At 37.2% G+C, this 22059-nt stretch overlaps 1 protein-coding gene across 1 annotated transcript; it reads left to right on the top strand.

Annotated features, from left to right (window-relative positions):
• Positions 1–4831: 4831 nt before the first annotated feature.
• On the top strand, positions 4832–6889 carry LOC107772103 (cycloartenol-C-24-methyltransferase 1-like). Its single transcript, XM_016591589.2, has 2 exons — positions 4832–5132; positions 5674–6889. Exons 1-2 carry the CDS (start codon positions 4909–4911, stop codon positions 6494–6496), a joined length of 1047 nt encoding a protein of 348 aa, XP_016447075.1. The 5' UTR covers positions 4832–4908; the 3' UTR covers positions 6497–6889.
• Positions 6890–22059: the final 15170 nt, after the last annotated feature.

Here is a 22059-nt window from a genome sequence, read left to right as displayed (position 1 = left end):
TGGTTTTGCGTTGTTTGAGGTGATTTGAGAGTTCGACTAAGTTCGTATGATATTTTAGGACTTGTTGGTGTACTTGGTTGAGGTCCCGGGGGCCACAGGTGAGTTTCGGACAGCTAACGGATAAATATTTGGACTTGGGTTGCTGAAATCTAGGGTTGCTGGTTTCCTTCTATGCGATTACGTGAAGTCACCCGCGATCGCATAGGCTTGCTTGAGGCGGTGATGATTTTTTTCTATGCGATCGCGTAGCTTGGGACACGAGAGCATTGCGAACGCGTGAGGGGTAATCGCGTTCGTGTATAAGAAATAAGGAAGTCGGGGGTCACGCGCTTAAATCTTCGCGATCGCGTGGAAAAGTTCGCGATCGCGTAGGGTTAATTTGGGAAGTGGGAGAATTGTGCATCGCGATCGTGTGTGTTTATCCGCGATCGCGTAGAGAAAATGACTGGGCAGAGAGTTTAAGTTCTAACATTTTTACCGATTTGGAGCTCGGATTAAGGAGATTTTTGGGAGAATTTAAGAGAAAACAACGGGATTCGAGGCATTCGGAGGCTGATTTGCGAGGCAAAGGCATAGCAGAGTGAAGAATTTCACGTTTTGAGGTAAGTAACAGTTATAAATCTGGTCTTGGGGGTATGAAACCCTAGATTTTTGTGTCATGTGATTATTTTGGAGGTGACGCACATGCTAGGTGACGGGCGTGTGGGCGTGCACCGAGGGGATTGTGACTTGGTCCGTCCCGTGAAAACTGTAAAGCTGAATAACTTGTTGTTAGCTATATGCTCTATATGTGTTGTAGAGATATGACTGTAAATCATGTTAGAAACCATGTTTAGACTATATGTGGGTACTATTGGGACCCACAGAGGTCGTGTACATATTGAGTTATCTGCTTAATTATTATTTTGTACTTAGTCACAGGTTACTTATTTATTTTTATCTCAGTCTCTATTAGTATTATTGATACATCATATCATCATTGTTTGGGTTGATTTCATGATTACTGAGGACCCGAGAGAGTGAGGAGATTTATGACTGAGTAAGGTCAAGGGCTTGATTGTAAGATATTGATACTATAGCATGTGAGTTGTCCGTGCAGATCTAGATATTTACATTATAGCACGTGAGTTATCCGTGCAGCACGTGAGTTGTCCGTGCGGATCTAGATATTATACTATAGCACGTGAGTTGTCCGTGCGGATCCAGATATTGATACTATAGCACGTGAGTTGGCCGTGCAACACGTGAGTTGTCCATGCAGATTATAGTGCTTGGGTTGTAGGTGCCCCTCCGGAGTCTGTACACTCTGAGAGGTTGTACGTGCTTTGCATTTGTTGTTGCATTTGGTTGTTATCTGTCATTATTGTGAAATCTCTGAAAGATTCTTATATCCGGATTAACTAAACTTGAATTGTATAAAATTGTTTTGACTTAAATTGTCGGATTTGAAAACATGTTTTTTCTTTGCTGGAATTACTGAAAATGAACTATAATTGTGTAGCTCGTCACTATCCTCAGTTTCTTATTTATTATTGTTACTTGCTGAGTTGGTTGAACTCATACTACACCCTGCACTTCGTGTGCAGATTCAAGTACTCCCGGATATAGCGGGTGTTGATTCTCTTGCACAGTTGATTTTCTGGAGATTCAGAGGTAGCTATCGTGCTTCGCAGGCCTTGTCTCTCTTTCCCCATCTCCTTGTTTACTGTATTTGGTCTCCGACTATTATAGACTGTATTTTCCAGACTTGTATTCATATTAGATGCTCATGTACTCAGTGACACCGGGTTTTGGGAGTATGTATATTTGTATTTGTGAGATTTCTTCCGCTAAATTTAATCATTATGTTTTCAAACTTAAAAGAAATTGTGGTTTATTGAGGTTGTCGGCTTGCCTACTATCGTGATAGGCGTCATCACGACAGGTTAGGATTTTGGGTCATGACAGTTAATAGATCATAACTTTCTGTACAAATGTTCAAATGATGAATGGTTTAGATTTCTAGAACTAGACTCAAAGGACTACAACTTTCATTTTTGGATCATCTCCAAATTATTTACAGATTACGAGATATAAGCTTCCAAAGCCAGCCCTGCACAGCAGAAATTTCTACGATGCACATTGTTGTAGCCAAATAACAGCAATTAAAAATGGTCTAGAAATGATCCGAAACCACTCCAAAATTCACTCTAGTCCCTCAAGACCCTATCCGAACATATCATTAACTAAATCAAGCAGTATATTTACTCACTTGTGACATTGTGAGCTAGCTGAATCATCACACAAATTAATTTATTTTATGTAAGCTAATTTGTATCATGAATTAGTGATAGATTCATATCATTAAAGCACTCAAGAGTTTTCAAATCACTTTGTTATCAAATAATTTTCTTATTAAACGTTTTCTTGTCAATCCCTTGCTCAAGGAAGTAACTCAACTCAGCTCAATTCAATTATAACGAATCTCTACCAATGAACTCGTATATTCTACCCCTTAGGGAATATATAATAAGCGATTAGAATTGCTAACCCAACTACTAGCTCATGCAGCTCGTTTTCTCAATTTAAGTTTTATTTGTTCATTAATGGCTTCAAATTATCTTGTCCCAACAATTTCATCAATCTCATAATTTAAACATTTATATACGGCGGTAAGGTTTCTTATTTTAGTGGTAAAGAGTAGGCGGTCTTACCAACCCTAAGTCTTGGATCTTAAAATAATCTTTCAATCCTTGATAAAAACTTAGGATTTTAAACTAGATAGGTGTTAAATGATGTTAATCTAATGTTTTAATTTGAATCCATGATAAAAATCTTAAATAGTGATTTGTCTATTCGTCCACGTCTTTAAATGGTGAAACATCAATAAAATCATGTGTACGAAAAGAAAAATAATTCAAAATGCATCATATATTACACGTTTACAATTCTTCGACCACTCATGTCTAATTTAATGCCTGAACGAAAATATAATATTTAGCAAAATAAATTCGGTACTTCACAAATTTATTAAATAATTTTATTAGTATTTAATCTTCGTATTATAATCCTATATTATTATCCAAATCTAGCGTATTGGCAAACCAAACCACCCCTAGTTATTTTGTTTAAAATATGGGAAAGGATTGGCCATATCCAGAAGAGCAGAAACAGATTAGCTTGCACGCCTTACAAGATAAGCAGGAAATTTATTTATTTACTCCATCTTGATATGCGTACTCTTCTTGCCAACCTCTCGTATATCTTGTACATAAAATAAGATATTTCTGTTTCAACTTTATCTTAGCCTTTTCTGTTTCAGGAATTTCTCAAGATTATATACTTAAGGTGTTTACGGAATCGAAAAATCTAATCGCGCCAAAAAAATCAAATTAAACTGATTTAAAAACTCGATTAGGTTTGATATTGAGTAAATAAATCTGAATCAAACTGACATAAAAATATATAATTTTTATATATATTTTTAAAATTTTATATTTAAAAAATATTTATAAATATTTGAGATCTTCTCATGAGATATAATATTTATTAAAAATATGAAGTACATTTATTTTTATTTACTTTAAATAATTGGTTGTATCACTTTTGTATCAAATGGTATTGAAATGCGTCAATCATCTATTTGTTCTTCCATATTCATATGTCAAGATTTCTTATATCTTTTTCAATTTTGAAATGGTATTTTGATAATATAAAATTAAATAAAACATATCACTATTTAGGTGTCTTATTAATTTTTATATTTAATTATCGATAAATCTTGAAAGCGTATATCAACAAAAAATTATTGTTAGACGATTAAAAAAATAACTATCATGTGTTACTAAAAATATTTTCTCATAAGAATATCTTAACGGATCATATGTTTGTCAACTTTTTAATTTTTATTAAATATATATTTATTTATTAAAATTTATCTATAACTTTAACAAAGTAAGATTGAAATAATATTCATGTAATAAAAAAATTCAAAAACCCATCACCGAACCAATCCAAACCGAAATAATTGATTTAGTTCGGTTTTTAAAAACTAAAGCAACCCGATCCATGTACACCCCTATATCTACTTAATCTCATTTTATATGATTTTTTCTTTCCCTAATCTGTTTAATAAAGAATAACATGCTTTTTATATTTGAAATGCGTAAATTTAGATGGTGAAGGCTTAGGAAAGAAAAAAAGAATAAGTTTGTTAAGAATTAAAACTTGCACTTTTAGAATACAATATATCATATTCTTTTTGGTAAACATAAGTAATCATCTTAGTTTTTCTTTCTTTTGTCGCTACAGAGGTGCGTTGTCCATGACATGTTTGTTCCAATGTTAATTGAATTATTTAGTAAATATGCAAAAAATATTCTTTATTGCCACAAGAGATTAAAAATAACGAGGTCTTAAGTTCAAGTCCATGGTAAGTCGATTTTATTAGAAAAATACTTTGCCCCTATTCACTAAAGTCCAAAACACCAATCTTCCTTACATATATTGTGCGATTATGTTCACCTCTTTTATTTATTTATTTATTTATATAGTAATTATTTTTAACCTACTTGTCATTAATGCAAAAATATACAATCTGAATAATCCACCCCTTACTGATATATACTCAATCAGTAATTGATTTTATGAGAATCTTCTTTTAAAGAATTACTAATTTAGAATATAAGAAGTAACTTCTCTAGATGGCACATGATTTTAAAATTACCGCATTTTCATAGTCGATGGTTGTGCCATATGGGAATTAATTGGGAAACATGATAAACTTTTTTGTCAGAACAATTTTTAAAAATAATTTGACTCGGTAAAATTCCACTATAAATAATGACAAACAACACCTCCTCACAGAATTAATACAGAAAAGATCCCTCCTTTCTCTACCTATACTGTATTTTGTGATTTGGGAAAAAGATGTCAAAAGGAGCTTTATTTGATCTGGCATCTGGGGTTGGTGGCAAAATTAACAAGGAGAAAGTTCTCTCTGCTGTTGACAAGTATGAGAAGTACCATGGTTATTATGGAGGTGAAGAAGAAGAGAGAAAGATTAACTACACTGACATGGTTAACAAATACTATGATCTTTCCACTAGCTTCTATGAATATGGCTGGGGAGAATCATTCCATTTTGCACCCAGGTTTGTTAATATATCATGGTCCATTATATTCATGCATAAGTGAAAAAGAAAAAACATACCGTGCACGAAATATTCTGCGTTCACGTAAGGTCCGGGAAGAGGTACACCTCAAGGGCGGGTGTGACGTAGCCAGTCTACCCTGATACAAGCATCAATGGCTCATTTCACAATTCGAACATGTGATCTGTGACTTACCCTGATGAGTCTCAGTGGTTGATTTTACGGTTCGAACCTCGTGACATGTGACCTATTCTGATGCAAGCATCAGTGACTCATTCATAAGTGAATGAATGTTAATTAAGTTTTGGTCACACTTATTGTTATTATACTCATGCACTCACGGGGGACGGAGCTAGAGTGATGGGAGGAGTTCATCCCAATCTCATTCGCTAAAGTTAAATTACTATTATTTTTTATATAAATACTAGATGTTGAATCCCCTTAGTTTGTTCGCACATTTTCTTTTTAATATGCGGAACCCCCTTAGTAAAAATCATGATCCGCCAATGAAATTTACACAAGTACTTGTGCCTACATGCAGGTGGAAAGGGGAATCACTCCAAGAGAGCATTAAGAGGAATGAGCATTTCCTTGCCTTGCAACTAGGACTGAAACCAGGACAAAAGGTTTTGGACGTAGGATGTGGAATTGGCGGGCCATTAAGAGAAATTGCTCGATTCAGCTCTACATCAATTACAGGCCTCAACAACAATGAATATCAGATAACTAGGGGACAAGAGTTGAACCACAAAGTTGGTTTAACATTAGATCAGACTTGCAACTTTGTAAAGGGCGATTTCATGAAAATGTCGTTTCCTGACAATAGCTTTGATGCAGTATACGCAATAGCAGCAACTTGCCATGCACCAGATCCAGTTGAATGTTATAAAGAGATTTATAGAGTGTTGAAACCTGGTCAGTGTTTTGCTGTGTACGAATGGTGCATGACTGATTCTTACGATCCAAATAACGAAGAACACAAAAAGATCAAGGCAGAAATTGAGCTTGGAAATGGTCTACCTGAGGTTAGGTTGACAACACAGTGTCTTGAAGCAGCAAAACAAGCTGGTTTTCAAGTTATATGGGACAAGGATCTTGCTGAGGATTCACCTGTTCCGTGGTACTTTCCTTTAGATACGAGTCATTTCTCGTTCAGTAGCTTCCCCCTAACAGCACTTGGGCGGCTTTTGACCAGAAATCTAGTCTCCGCACTTGAATTCGTGGGACTGGCTCCGAAAGGTAGTCAAAGGGTTCAAGGTTTCTTAGAGAAAGCTGCACAAGGTCTTGTTGGTGGTGCAAAGAAAGGAATCTTTACACCATTGTATTTCTTCTTGGTTCGTAAGCCCATTTCAGACTGCCAGTAATTTGGGTTGGATCATCAGTTTAGTCGCTAATTAGCTTTATGTGCTTTGATTAGCAAATCTTTAAGATTTTTGATTTCAAGTCTTGCTATTTTTACCATTGTTTTTAATTAATCAAAAAAGAAAATACTATCCTGTGATCTTTGGTGATCAAATAAAATGACGATATTCTCACCCCCAACCCCCCAAAAAGGGAAAATAGAGACGTTCGATATGTGGGGTCCATGGTCCATCCCATATAACCCATGTGGAAAAAAAAGTTTTTCTTTGGTAAAAATTGCACCGTCCAAATGATCAAGCTTGTTATTTTGAGTGTATACGGATCTTTTGAGTATTTTATTCGGTATCATAAAAGTGTAAAATTCTAGTTATAGTAAAATCAGTTGTTCCTCTCGAGCCGTGAGTGTTTTCTCAAGTTAATTAAAATCTCGATGTCTTTATTTTTTTATTATTTAAAAGTATTTTTTACGTTAAAATTTCAGTGTCCACTTTAGTGATCTTGCATTTATTCGTTTGCAGTGAATATTATCTATGTAGGGTTATTTCTCCCAACACTGTATACTAACCCAAATTAAACAAGTTACTCCGTAGGATAGAGAGGATTAATAAGACCTTTTTAAAAAAGGGACTTTACATATAATTGTTACAGTTTTAAGAGGAATATAATAAATTCTTAGCATGAAACCCAATATTACAGTTGTGACGGAAAAATATTTAAATTTGTAGCACACAGTTCCATTAAAATAGAAATATTAATTATTAATCTCTAAACATAATGTCACGATCCCAAATCCACTAGTCGTGATGGCACATAACCCAACCCGCTAGGTAAGCCAATTAACATCTAACCAATTCCAATAACAATTAATAAAGTAATTAATTAAAGAAATATCTGAATCCAATACATCTCCCCAAGAACTGGTAGTACAAATCAAGAGCTTCTAAGAATAGAGTTTACAAAGCGAAAATGAAATACATACATCGTCTATTTGAAAAGTACATAAGCAGAGTTTTATAGATATAAGGCTACCACGAACAAGAAGCAGCTACAGCTGGGACGCAGGTACATCTTCAAATCCAGCTCCCATCGAACACAATAATATCAGCAGCCAACATCTACACGCATGGTGCAGAATGTAGTATGAGTACAACCAACCCCATGTACTCAATAAGTAACAAGCCTTACCTTAGATTGAAAGTAGTGACGAGCTAACATGAAGGTCGGGTCCAACACCAATATTTCACAATAGTTCATAACAGCATAGTACAATAACAAATAAGTACCTCAGAAATAAAAAAAAAAACTCAGTTCGTTCACAGTTCCAGAAAAATAGGCATTTCTTTTCAAGTATCTCGGTGAAAATTCGAATCGTTTACCGAAGTTGCCAAAAATATGAATAAGTTTGAAAACAATAATTTTCCCAAAAATCCTTTCAATAATAATAAATAAGATATTTCGTTTTCTTTCCAGATAACCAGTGTAAAACAAATGCATCACTATGCCCATCTATCAACATATGTGAGAAATCATGAATGATGTAATACCGTACATCATGAGAAAAATACATCTAGATGCATGTATGTCATGTCTGCATGTCAATGTAATGTATCTCAGAGATGAACTCATTTACTCACACTCTCAGAGTACTCAATCTCACTGTCTCACATTCTCTCTCACTATGCTCAGTACACTCAATCACTCAGCGTTGTACAATACCCTGCTGCGGCGTGCAACCTGATCCATATATAACCATAAGGCCCGTTGCGGCGTGCAACCCGATCCACATATATATAGTCGACTGCGCTCACTAGGGGTGTGCAGACTCCGGAGGGGCTCCTTCAGCCCAAGCGCTATATTGCTGCGGCGTGCAACCCGATCCAATATTGTTGCGGCGTGCAATCCGATCCAATAATATATATATATATATATATATATATATATATATATATATATATATATATATATATATATATATATATATATATATATATATAGCCCGAAGGCTTGTTGCGGCGTGCAACCCGATCCATATAAAATATAATCAATATCATATGCTGCGGCGTGCATCCCGATCCCAAAATATCACTCTCACTCAGGCCCTCGGCCTCACTCAGCCATCAATCTCTCCAGTCTCACTCACGGACTCACAATGTCATGAAACTAACCCGACAACAATGATATAATGTATCAATAAATAATATCTGAGACTGAGATATGGTATGAATGCATGGATATGACTGAGCATGAAATATCAATAAAATCAGTGAGATGACAGTAAGAAACGACCACTATGGGTCCAAACAGTATCGACATAATGCCTAAACATGATATCTAGCATGATTGGTAGTTCAATTACTTTATCATATGGTGAAAACACGGATATCAACAAAATAAGGCCACTATTCAGTGCCATGGAACAACAGAGTCCCAATTCACATGGTGCACGCCCACACACCCGTCACCTAGCATGTGCGTCATTTCAACACAAATCACATAACACGTATTTCGGAGTTTCATACCCTCAGCACTAAGATTAGAAGAGTTACTTACCTCGAACAAGCCAATTCCAACACCGAGCAAGCCAAGCGATGCTCCAAAATGCCATCTCGCACGTTCCGACCTTAGAACAGCTCGAAACTAACCAAAAAAAAAACTCAAATACATCAAACAATGCTAAAGGAACCAATCCCGATCGAAAACGATAAAATCTTGAATCAAAACCCCAAAATCGGCCAAAAGCCCAACCCGGGCCCGTACCTCGGAACCCGACAAAATTTATAAAATCCAACAACCCATTCAATTACGAGTCCAACCATACTAGTTTCACTCAAATCCGACTCAAATTCGATGTTCAAGACTCAAACAATTATATTATGAAACTTTAGGCCAAAACCCTCAATTTCCTCTTTAAAATTCATCAACCAAGAGCTAAAATCGAAGATAGATTCATGAAATATAACCAAAATTGAGTAGAGAACACTTACCCCAATTCATATGGTGAAAATTGCCTCAAGAATCGCCTCAATCCGAGCTCCATAGCTCCTAAAATGAAGAAAGAACCAAAACCCTCGATAATATAGCTTCTGCCCAGCACTTTCCGCATTTGCGGACAAATAGTCGCATCTGCGACCACCGCATCTGCATTAAATGTTTCGCTTCTGCGACCACAACTAACCAGTTGGCCCCTCGCACCTGCGGAACAATTTCCACTTCTGCACCATTGCAGGTGCGAGCCACCATTCGCACGTGCGAAATACCTCGCTCTCCATCACCTCGCACCTGCGCATCCGCATATGCGCCCAAATCTCCACTTCTGCGGTCTTCCTCACCCAACGTTATTTTTGCTCCTGCGACCCCTTCGTCGCTTCTGCGACCATCACACCTACGGAAACCAGTCGCAGGTGCGGTCACACCAGAACCAGCAATAGCAACATTAAGTAAAATGATCTGAACCTCGTCCAAAATACATCCAAGCCACTCGGGACCCCGTCCGAATATACTAACAAGTCCAATAACATAACACAGACCTACTCGAGGCCTCAAATCATGCATAACAACATCAACACGACGAATCACACCTCAACTCCAAATTAATGAACCTTGAAACTTCAAACTTCCACAACTGATGTTGAAACCTATCAAATCACGTCCGATTGATCTCAAATTTTGCACACAAGTCACATTCGACATTACGGACCTGATCCAACTTCCGGAATCGGAATCCGACCCCGATATAAAAAAGTCCACTCCCTGTCAAACTTTCCAAAATTTTAACTTTCGCCATTTCGAGCCAAATTCAACCACGGACCTCCAAATCACAATCCAGACGTGCTCCTAAGTCCAAAATCACCCAACGGATCTAACGGAAGCATCAAAATTTTAATCCGAGATCAAATTTTAAAAAGACAAACTTGGTCAACTCTTTCAAATTTAAAGCATCTAGCTGAGAATCATCCTTTCAAATAAATTTCGAATAACCTGAAAACCAAAACCGACGATTCACATAAGTCATAATACATCATATAGAGCTACTCATTCCCTCAAACAACCGAGCGAAGTGTAAATGCTCAAAACGACTGGCCGGGTCGTTACATCCTCCCTCACTTAAAAATACGTTCATCCTCGAACGTGTCCAGAGTTATTCTCAAAGCCATCAAACTGCCGTATAACCTTGCCATGCATAACCCGGGGTGAACCCACGTCACCCTATCCCATACAGGTCCGATAACACAACATAACTGAAATTTCTCAATTCAACCTAGCCCATAAGCCTTCGAATCCAATTTCTAACATCCGAAATTTCTTATAAGATCTGAATCTCGCAACCTACACATTGTATAAGTCTGAATAAGCTGTACCAAAATCCATAACCATACTCAAATACCACATAGCTCAAACGCTCAAAGCAAAGATTTCTAATCAAAGTAGCTGCTCAAATCAACCCTATAGCGGTAATAACTTCATATCAAATAAAGCCTCGTTCTAAACCTTCATACACTGCCAATGATGAAAGAAACATGCAGAACTCATAACCATTCATCAGATCGACAAGTCATGGTACTCCATCTCCTTCGACAAGAACTATAGCAAATTTCTAAGCCGACTTTCGATATTATCCTTCCAACCATGCTATAATCAATTCTGATAGTATCCATTCTAGGTCCAATGACCTCATCTCATCTAACCTGACCACTCTAGCGACATGACACATCAATACAATCTAAAGCCATAACCCGTGCAATCCGTGCACCAATAAGCAACATTCCAAATATACTCAAATCATGGAAAATTGACTCAAATGAGAGAACCGTCCCGCAAGTTCAACAAGTTCCACCACAACCGAATGCTGAAAATCCATCACATACGGTAGAACCATAACACACGAATCTAACACAAAAGATCATATCCCCACATAACTCCGCTGCAATGCGCGACCCTATCCAAATACTGGTCCATATGAAATACCTCAAGCCACCCTGCTAAAATTCCATAACCATGCGCAATTCGACATCAAGTACTCCAAGTGCATTACCATAACCACGGAGAAGAAAATGACACAATGCCATAACAAACCCGAAAGAACATAACAACTACTCCATCAACCAAGCAATACTCAATATTCTTCTCGCTCAAATTCCGCTATAAGGCCCCAATAGAACCGCACCATATGTGCATATAACCAACGAATCACAACTCCTCGTAGCATAGAAGAGTAACTCACAGATCATCTCAGAACATGAATAAGCTCAACAACAACCAAATGACACATCCCTCAATAATAGCAGTATGGAGACAACCAATCCGGCTCGATGTAGAATACACATCCTAATTGGGCCTACCAATGGACTCCCAAATCAGCTCTAGTCACCCACAGATAGATAAATAACCTCCGAAAGTCCAAAATGACTGAATCATAACACATTCTATCATCTGGCTAGCTTCGTCCACAACTTCACGGTCCATAACCATGAAACAATCTGCTCCTGAGAACTCCCAATCTCCAAATCCATAGAACACATGAATCACCATATTTGATCCCAACTCCACCGCCAGAATGTCTAACACATCTCTCATACACGATCATCCCACGAGGAACACTTCTAAAATTCTTCCATGGCACATAGCAAAATTTGAATATCAGCAGTCGATCAACCAGAAGAGTGCCGCAGTACCAGTGAAGTATCCATACATCAAAACATATTGCCCCTCCTGAAATGTATACTCTCATCAATCCATACCAAATAGTAATATCATTTACCTAGTCATCTGAAACCGTCCATGTTGCCTACGAATTTTATGACCTTCCTTTCCAAACAGAACTGTGATCCCGCTCACGTAAATCTCAGTCCCACACAACACATCACATATACATGCCATTATATGAAAAATACGAGAACTTCATAGTCCACTCCAAGTCATAAGCAACTACATACTCAATTAGCCAAGGATCTTCCATTTGATTTCATCCAAGAGAAATTCACTATACACCACATGATCCTTATGCCAGTAGGAAATATACCCCTCGAACCTTGGTAAAAACCATTGAGAACTCTTCGAAACCCATTTGTACATAACTAAGCTATCTGAACCGAATCTCTCTAACTCAACCCAGCCACGCAGGTTGCCAAGACCCAAGAGCATTGCCACGAAACACTTGTAGAGACTAGCCACATCATAAGTACCCAAAGAACCGATCATACCCATTACTGTGCTAACCTAACCTACTGCAACGCTGTCCTATTTCTCCAAGTTCCTTCCAAATTGCCTTCAAATTGATACTTTTCCTTGCTGGAGCACCACGATCCTTAACCAAAATTCACCACACAAGAGGCCCTAGTATAAAACCACCACGTCCTAAGGCCCATAAGCCGCTGACTTCCCTCTTAAGCACCCCAAAGCACCAAAACCGAGATACCCACTCTAAAGAGGCCTTATGTGAACCTAAAATTATTTCTTTCACCTTCTTGATACTAAAATGCATAATCCACAATGATATAAAAATGCCACAAGTCTCGACACCATCCCATACAAATATCGAATCCTCGCCATATACCAAGCCAAAATTCTCAATTTCTACATATAATTCTTGAATCGAGTAGAACCATTCTCGAGAGTCATCCACTCTACTCAAATCTCAATTGAACCGACCAAACGGACCGAACGACATGTGCCCCATTAGTACACCAAAACCCAAGGGAGTAGTCCACACTCCTAAGCAATCGAGCAAATTCCTACTCCATGTACCCTGCATCTTCGGGAATAACCACTCAATTATTTTATGATTCCCATATGCCCTTAGAGCGTAATACAACCTGTATCCAGAAATTCCTTTACCCGAGTCATCCTCGATCTCGACCTATGCAAGTCATAACTAATTCACCAGTATACCCCGAACCGAAACCAATATGACACATAACCGTGCAAATAACTCATCGATAACAGACTCCCCCACTTGGCTCAAAGCCATAGAACAAAACAGTCGATAACATCACGATACCCATACTCTATTACTGCCAGAATCTCGTACTAAAATTCAACTAAATCCTTCACAAGCCCATGTAACACAAACCATATAATACCTCAAATCGTCTGCAAATCTCGCATTCACCCTTGTAATAGTCAAGCCAACTCCCACAAGCGATCCAAACTCAAATTGCAACATATATCATTCATTGGTAAAAGAGAACTCTCTACAAAACATCATAAGGACCACACAACCTCAGGACACCTCGCAGGAGATAACCCGCCTGCTCTGCCTAAAACTGACATCTCTCTATACTCTTCCACAGTCACGACTACTACGCAATCACTTAATCTTCTTGATTATGAACTCATCGACAAGAGATGAGAATCTACTTCACTCAACAACTAAACAACATGAGAGATCCCTCAACACACCCATAACTCGAGACCATACGCCAAATCAAGACAGAAATCAAGTACCCCATAGTCCTTGCTATATCTCAAGTAAACTCTTCTCGTCACATTCGAACAATCTGAACACATCTCGCAGTCCCATCATACTCACCCCATAGTCATCCAATCACAAATTCCTCTAACAGGGACACCACCGAACATATAAGTCCCAAAAATACGTGCTCACACAACCAAAATCTTCGTGCTCAAGCCACTGTCAAAACCTAGCCTCAAGTCCTCCAAGCTGGCCCATCATCAGCACGCCAAAATCACATCTCGTACCTCGACCATGGAATCACAAGCCGTCGGCGTACGGCCGATACCGAGCGCTCACATGCGCATACAAATGCGTGGAAGAAATTCAAAAAGTTACGCTTCAAGCTGAATCAATACCGCACGATAAGGAAAGAAAGATGGGAAGTATATCCTAAATGTCCTGTAGCCTCTAGAAGATGGGTATGGACGTCATCATACCGATCCGCAAGACTCTACTAGACACTTGCTCATGACTTATAGAACCTATGAACCTAGAGCTCTAATACCACCTTGTCACGACCCAAAATCTAACTAGTCGTGATGGCACCTAACCCAACCCGCTAGGTAAGCCAATTTTCAACTATCCAATTCCAATAATAATTAATAAAGCAATTAAGTAAAGAAATATCTGAATCTAATACATCTCCCCAAGAACTGGTAGTACAAATCATGAGCTTCTAAGAATAAAATTTACAAAGCGGAAATGAAATAAATACATCGTCCGTTTGAAAAGTACATAAATAGAGTTTTATAGATCTAAGGCTACCACGAACAAGAGGCAGCAACAACTGGGACACAAGTACATCTTCAAATCCAGCTCTCATCGAACACAACAACATCAGTTGCACGCAAGGTGCAGAAGTGTAGTATGAGTACAACCGACCCCATGTACTCAATAAGTAACAAACCTAACCTTAGGTTAAAAGTAGTGACGAGCTAACACGAAGGTCGGGTCCAACACCAATATTTCACAACAGTTCATAACAACATAGTACAATAATAAATGAGTGCCTCAGAAATAAAAACAAAAAGCTCAGTTCGTTCACAGTTCTAGAAAAATAGGCATTTCTTTTCAAGTATCTGAGTGAAAACCCGAATCGTTTACCGAAGTTGCCAAAAATATGAATAAGTTTGAAAAATATGAATAAGTTGACAAGAGTGGGTTGCTCTAGTGGTGAGTACCCTCCACTTCCAACTAAGAGGTTGTGAGTTCGAGTCACCCCAAGAGCAAGGTGGGGAGTTCTTGGAGGGTGGGAGCCGAGAGTCTATCAGAAACAGCCTCTCTACTCGGGGTAGGGGTAAGGTCTATGTACACACTACCCTCCTCAGACCCCACTAGTGGGATTATACTGGGTTGTTGTTGTTGTTGTTCTAAGTTTGAAAATAATAAATTTCCCAAAAATCCTTTCAATAATAATAAATAAGATGTTTCATTTTCTTTCCAGATAACCTATGTAAAACAAATGCATCACTATGCCCATCTGTCAACATGTGTGAGAAATCATGAATGATGTAATATCATACAGCATGAGGAAAATACATCTTGATGCATGTATGTCATGTGTGCATGTCAATGCAATGTATCTCAAAGATGAACTCATGTACTCACACTCTCAGAGTACTCAATCTCACTGTCTCACACTTGTCACTCATCATGCTCAATCACTCGGTCACTCAGCGTTGTACAATACCCGCTGCGGCATGCAGTCTGATCCATATATGACCATAAGGCCAGTTGCGGCGTGCAACCCTATCCACATATATATAGTCGACTGCGCTCACTAAGGGTGTGCAGACTCCGGAGGGGCTCCTTCAGCCCAAGCGCTATATTGATGCGGCGTGCAACCCGATCCAATATTATTGCGGCGTGCAACCCGATCCAATATTGTTGCGGCGTGTAACCCGATCCAATAATATATATATATATATATATATATATATATATATATATATATATATATGCTTGTTGCGGCGTGCAACCCGATCCATATAAAATATAATCAATATCATATGTTGCGGCGTGCAGCCCGATCCCAAAATGCCACTCTCACTCAGGACCTCGGCCTCACTCAGTCATCAATCTCTCCAATCTCACTCACGGGCTCACAATGTTATGAAACTAGTCCGACAACAATGATATGATGTATCAATAAATAATATCTGAGACTGAGATATGGTATGAATGCATGGATATGACTGAGCATGAAATATCAATGAAATCAGTGAGATGACAGTAAGAAACGACCACTATGGGTCCAAACAGTATCGTCATAATGCCTAAACATGATATCTAGCATAATTGGTAGCTCAATTACTTTATCAGATGGTGAAAACACGGATATCAACAAAATAGGGCCACTATTTAGTGCCATGAAAACAACAGAGTTCCAATTCACATGGTGCACGCCCACACGCCCATCACCTAGCATGTGCGTCACCTCAACACAAATCACATAACACGTATTTCGGGGTTTCATACCCTTAACACTAAGATTAGAAGAGTTACTTACCTCGAACAAGCCAATTCCAACACCGAGCAAGCAAAGCGATGCTCAAAAATCCCATCACGCACGTTTCGACCTCCGAATGGCTCGAAACTAACCAAAAACAACTCAAATACAATAAACAATGCTAAAGGAACCAATTCCGATCGAAAAAGATCAAATCTTGAATCAAAAGCCCAAAATCGGCCAAAAGCCCAACCCGGGCCCGCACCTCGGAACCCGAAAAAAATTATAAAATCCAACAACCCATTCAATTACGATTCCAACCATACTAGTTTCACTCAAATCCGACTCCAATTCGATGTTCAAAACCCAAAAATTCATATTATGAAACTTTAGTCCAAAACCCCCCAATTTCCTCTTTAAAATCATCAACCAAGAGCTAAAATCGAAGATAGATTCATGGAATATAACCAAAACCGAGTAGAGAACACTTACCCCAATTCATATGGTGAAAATTACCTCAAGAATCGCCTCAATCCGAGCTCCATAGCCCCAAAATGAAGAAAGAACCAAAACCCTCAATAATATAGCTTCTGCCCAGCACTTTCCGCATTTGCGGAAAAATAGTCGCATCTGCGGTAAATGTTTCGCTTCTGCGACCACAACTAACCAGCTGGCCCCTCGCATGTGCGAAACAATTTCCGCTTATGCGCCATCGCAGGTGCAAGCCACCATCCGCACCTGCGAAATACCTCGCTCCTGCACTTCATCACCTCGCACCTGCGCATCCGCATATGCGCCCAAATCTCCGCTTCTGCGATCTTCCTCACCCAGCACTATTTCTGCTCCTGCGACCCCTTCGTCGCTTCTGCGACCATCGCACCTGCGGAAACCAGTCGCAGGTGCGGTCACACCAGAATTAGCAATAACAACATGAAGTAAAATGATCTGAACCTCGTCCAAAACTCATCCGAGCCACTCAGGACCCCGTCTGAATATACCAAAACGTCTAATAACATAACACGGACCTACTTGAGACCTCAAATCACTCATAACAACATTAACACGACGAATCACACCTCAACTCGAAATTAATGAGCCTTGAAACTTCAAACTTTCACAACCGATGCCGAAATCTATCAAATCACGTCCGATGGACCTCAAATTTTGTACACAAGTCACATTCGACATTGCGGACATGCTCCAACTTTCGAAATCGGAATCCGACCCCGATATCAAAAAGTTCACTCCCGATCAAACTTTTCAAAATTTCAACTTTCGCCATTTCGGGCCAAATGCAACCACGGGCCTCCAAATCACAATCCGGACGCGCTCCTACGTCCAAAATCAGCCAACGGAGCTAACGGAACCATTAAAATTTTAATCTGATGTCAAATGCTAAAAAGTCAAACTTGGTCATGTCTTTCAAATTAAAAGCTTCTAGCTGAGAATCATCCTTTCAAATAAATTCCGAATAACCTGAAAACCAAAACCGATGATTCACATAAGTCATAATACATCATATGGAGCTACTCATGCACTCCAACAACCTAGCGAAGTGTAAATACTCAAAACGACCGGTCGAGTCATTACACATAAGCAATTTGAATGGAAAGTCAATAATTCTTTGTACAAAAATCATGCCTTTTTTTTCTCTTTATCTATTAGCTTTCCTTCTTTTTCTTCATCTTCTTAATTTTGTTTTCTGCCGAAATCAATATATTTTCTAAATTTGTTCCATTTGTTTTCTTTTTAATTATCTTTCTTAAGTTTTTCTCTTCCTTCTTTCTTCCTTTCTTAACATAAAGATCTTACTTAGATAATAATATATGTTAATATATACAAAACGTATATATAAAAAAATATACTTTGAATTAATACATATAAAATATACAAAACATATACATAAAAAATACATCTTCAATTAAGATGACACTTAGACATGTGAAATATACATAAAAAATATATCTTAAATTTAATTAAGATGGCATATAAATATACAAAAAATAATATACATAAAAAATACATCCTGAATTAAAATGGCACTTGACATATAAAATATATTTGAAATATACATTAAAAATACATCTTAAAATAAGATGGCATTTCACAAATAAATATACAACAATTATATACATATAAATACATTTTGAATTAAAGTGATACTTGATATACAAAGTATAAAAGACGTATAAATTAATACATCTTGAATTTAGGTGGCATTTACATATGCATGAGATTTTCAAAAATGGAGTGAAGAAGATGAATGTTGGAAAGGGAGAATGAAGATGAACAAAAAAAATACATTATGTGATTAGTGAGTCAGTTAACTTATTAAATGTTGAGCTTAATTTTTATAATATGCTAATAATAAAAAATATACTTTTTATGAAATAAATAATAAATAATATTATTTTTTAAAATAATAATTAAAAAATGATCAAGCGTGTAAAAAAAACTTTAAAAATGGCCAAATACATGAGCATGAGCAGTCACTTAAACTTGGCACTGTTTTTAACTTAGATACTTAAAGTTAGGTCCATTCCTATTACGCACTCGAACCACCTTCCAAGTGTGTCTATTAAACACAGACAGCTGACATGTCATATTGTGTGAACAATACTTCTCTTGAGCGCATGAAGAGCCAAAGAAAATTTTAGTTTTAATTAAAATTTTATTTTTTTAGCTATTCTTCATCAAAAATCCGCCACTGCCACTCCTTAAAATCTCCAATTCCATTTTTACAGAAGATCTAGGGGAAAAATTGGAAAGAATCACTTTTTAAAAAATTTCTTAGCTTACTCTCAAATTTTTTTGGTTTTAGCGTTGTCAAAGCACTCATTGTCATTGACAAAATTGGAATCGCCGGCAAGACTTTTCCATCAAACTTGGTGGTTATCTGATTTGATTTTTGAAAGAGCATGTAATTTTTAAGGTGTTTCGGAAATGAGGAAATAAGAATGGAAGAAAAGGAGAGAGATTGTCGGAGGTGGCAGTACAAGATCGTCGGAGAATAAATTTCCAGCCAAGATGGAGGTTTTTCGATGGTCGCTGTTAGTCGGACCTTTTTTTTTTGCTGCTCACTCACTACTGCTGGTTCTTCTCTGGTTGTAAAAGCATTTTATCTTCTTGAAGATTTTTGTTTCTGGTGGGTATGTGAAATGGTGGTGGTGGTGATCAGGGGAGGCTATAAGGCTTTGGGCAGTGAGGCATTGTCTTAGGCCCCCAAATTTTGAAGACCCCAAATTTATTTTAAATTCTTATTATTATTATTACTATTATATATTATATAATTTATATAAATAATTAGAATGAAGAAAAGTGTTATGTATATTTTTTGTTATTTCATTGAGGTTATTTTATACAATAAATTTATAAATTATGATAATTTTCTTTTCTCATTAATTAGTATATTTGACAAGAGTGTGTTGCTCCAATCGTGAGCACCCTTAACTTCCAACCAAAAGCTTGTGAGTTCGAGTCATCCCAAGAGTAAGGTGGGGAGTTTTTGGAGGGAGGGAGTCTAGGTTCTATCGGAAATAACCTCTCTATTCTATGGTAGGGGTAAGGTATGCGTACAAACTACCCTCCTCAGACCCCACTAGTAGATTATACTGGGTTGTTGTTGTTGCTGTTGTTGTTGCTTCACTCTTCAATTTTAATTTTATCTTTTATATATAGGAATTAAGTTATATATATCGACAATATAATAAATTTCTTTTATAATGTTCTCTGAAACAACATGAACTCAAAAGCATTTATCCACCAATTTTCTTTTACTGTAATTCGACATATTATATTAGGTTATTTACAATTTATTTTAGATATTCACCCATAAGTGCTACTTATTAGAATGAACTACAATCACCATTTAAATTGATCAGACGGAGTAAATATTTTTTACACCGTCAATACTCAAAACTTAAGTTATTACGTTATGTACGTTTATTTTATTTTTTTCTTGTTTGTTATGATAGCCGAATCAAAATTTTCACTTTGAGTTCTGGACCCCAATATTCGATAGTTCACCGTTTTTATTTTTTGTGCTCTTTTTCCTAAATTATTTTTTGAAATTCGCTTTTTTGTCTTAAATGATTTATTTGTTATTTAAAAAGAAATTTTTGTTATTAGTGTAAATATTTTATAAAATAAATTAAGAGCCTTCGAAAAAGATTTCGCCTTAGACCCCGAGATCTGTTGAGCCGCCGCTGGTGGTGATTCTCTGTGTATGTTTTGGTGGTCCGAAAACAATGGTGAAGGAAGAAGAATTGGGATGCAGCTCGGTTTTGTTTGGGGGGGGGGGATTTAGTGAACTTTTTTGTTCATCAAAACAATTATTTAATAGTTATTTAGGTTAAAATAACACATATCTTCATTTCATTCGTCGATTTTCCATGTCATCCGTGGGTGGATTACACTCACTTTGTTTTTCCTACTGATGGTCAATGAAGTGTTCAATAGACACATATTGAATATACTTTAACTGTTTAATAGGAACAAGACTAACGTTAAGTGTCTAAGCGAAAAGTGGTGCCAATTTTAGGTGTTTGCTTATGTATTTGGCCAAAACAAATGTACCAAGGAACTAGGATGTAAATAAATCGATTGGTGGGATAGTTATGGATAGGGGTGGCAAACGGACAGGTCGAATTGGATATGGGAGTCGAAAATGGGTAATGTAAAAAACGGATAAAATATCCAATCCGACTCATATTTAATACAGATAAAAAATGGGTTAACCGACGGATAATATGAATATCCATATTATCCATAGTTTCTTGACTATGATCACTTTGGGAGAATTTCTAGTCTCCCAAACTTGAAGAACCCCCAATTTGAGATTTTACAAATATAAAAGTTAAACCCATTAGTTATTCATGGTATCCATTTTCTAAGTGAAAAATATGGTTCTTATTCATATTTGATCCGTTTTTAAAAAGATTATTATTTAATCCATTTTTAATGAATAATATGAATAAATAATTATTTTTTTTTAATCATTTTGCCACTGACTAATTCTAACACTTACCGTAATATGTATTTCAACATGTGACACCAAAAGACGAACCTTCTACACCAATAAATATAGACACTTGTACTTGTTCCATTTGTCATCCCGACTATTGTACTCTACAGAGTGTCAAGCGAACACTTATACTTGTTTGAGCTCCGTATAATGTCATTTAACTGTTACATATCTCTATTTTAAAAGGCATTTCTGGGGCGAGCCCCAGGGGGAGGCGTACCAAAAATGCCCAGGGGTGATGGTGTGGGGCGAAAGTCTCAAGAGGCGTACGCCCCGCAATTTAGGGCGTACGCCCGGGCGTTCGGGGCATACGCTCGGGCGTTCGGAGCGCGTTTTTTTAGTAAGGAGTAAGCCCCATATACTTTTTCAAATTAAAACAAAATTTGTTGAATTAGTCCTTCATATAATATCCAAATTCTCAAAAAGTGAGTTTGTTAATTACTCAAAAGGTTTAAAAAGGAATTCAAAAGTATTAAATTTAAAAGTAAAGACCTTTTTTTATTGATTTAAGCCATAATTCATAGTTTTTTCAATTTTTTATCTTGTCCGCCAGTATGCTAATATCTCCCAAAAGCAACGAATATTTAATATTTTTTACAAATACAAAGAGAACTACATTTTTCTTCATAGCAGCAAATTC

Source organism: Nicotiana tabacum, chromosome 12, assembly GCF_000715075.1.
Source record: "Nicotiana tabacum cultivar K326 chromosome 12, ASM71507v2, whole genome shotgun sequence".
Classification (NCBI taxonomy): Eukaryota; Viridiplantae; Streptophyta; class Magnoliopsida; order Solanales; family Solanaceae; genus Nicotiana; species Nicotiana tabacum.
The sequence above is the reverse complement of the archived record's forward strand: the minus strand, read 5'-3'. Positions and strand labels throughout refer to the sequence as shown.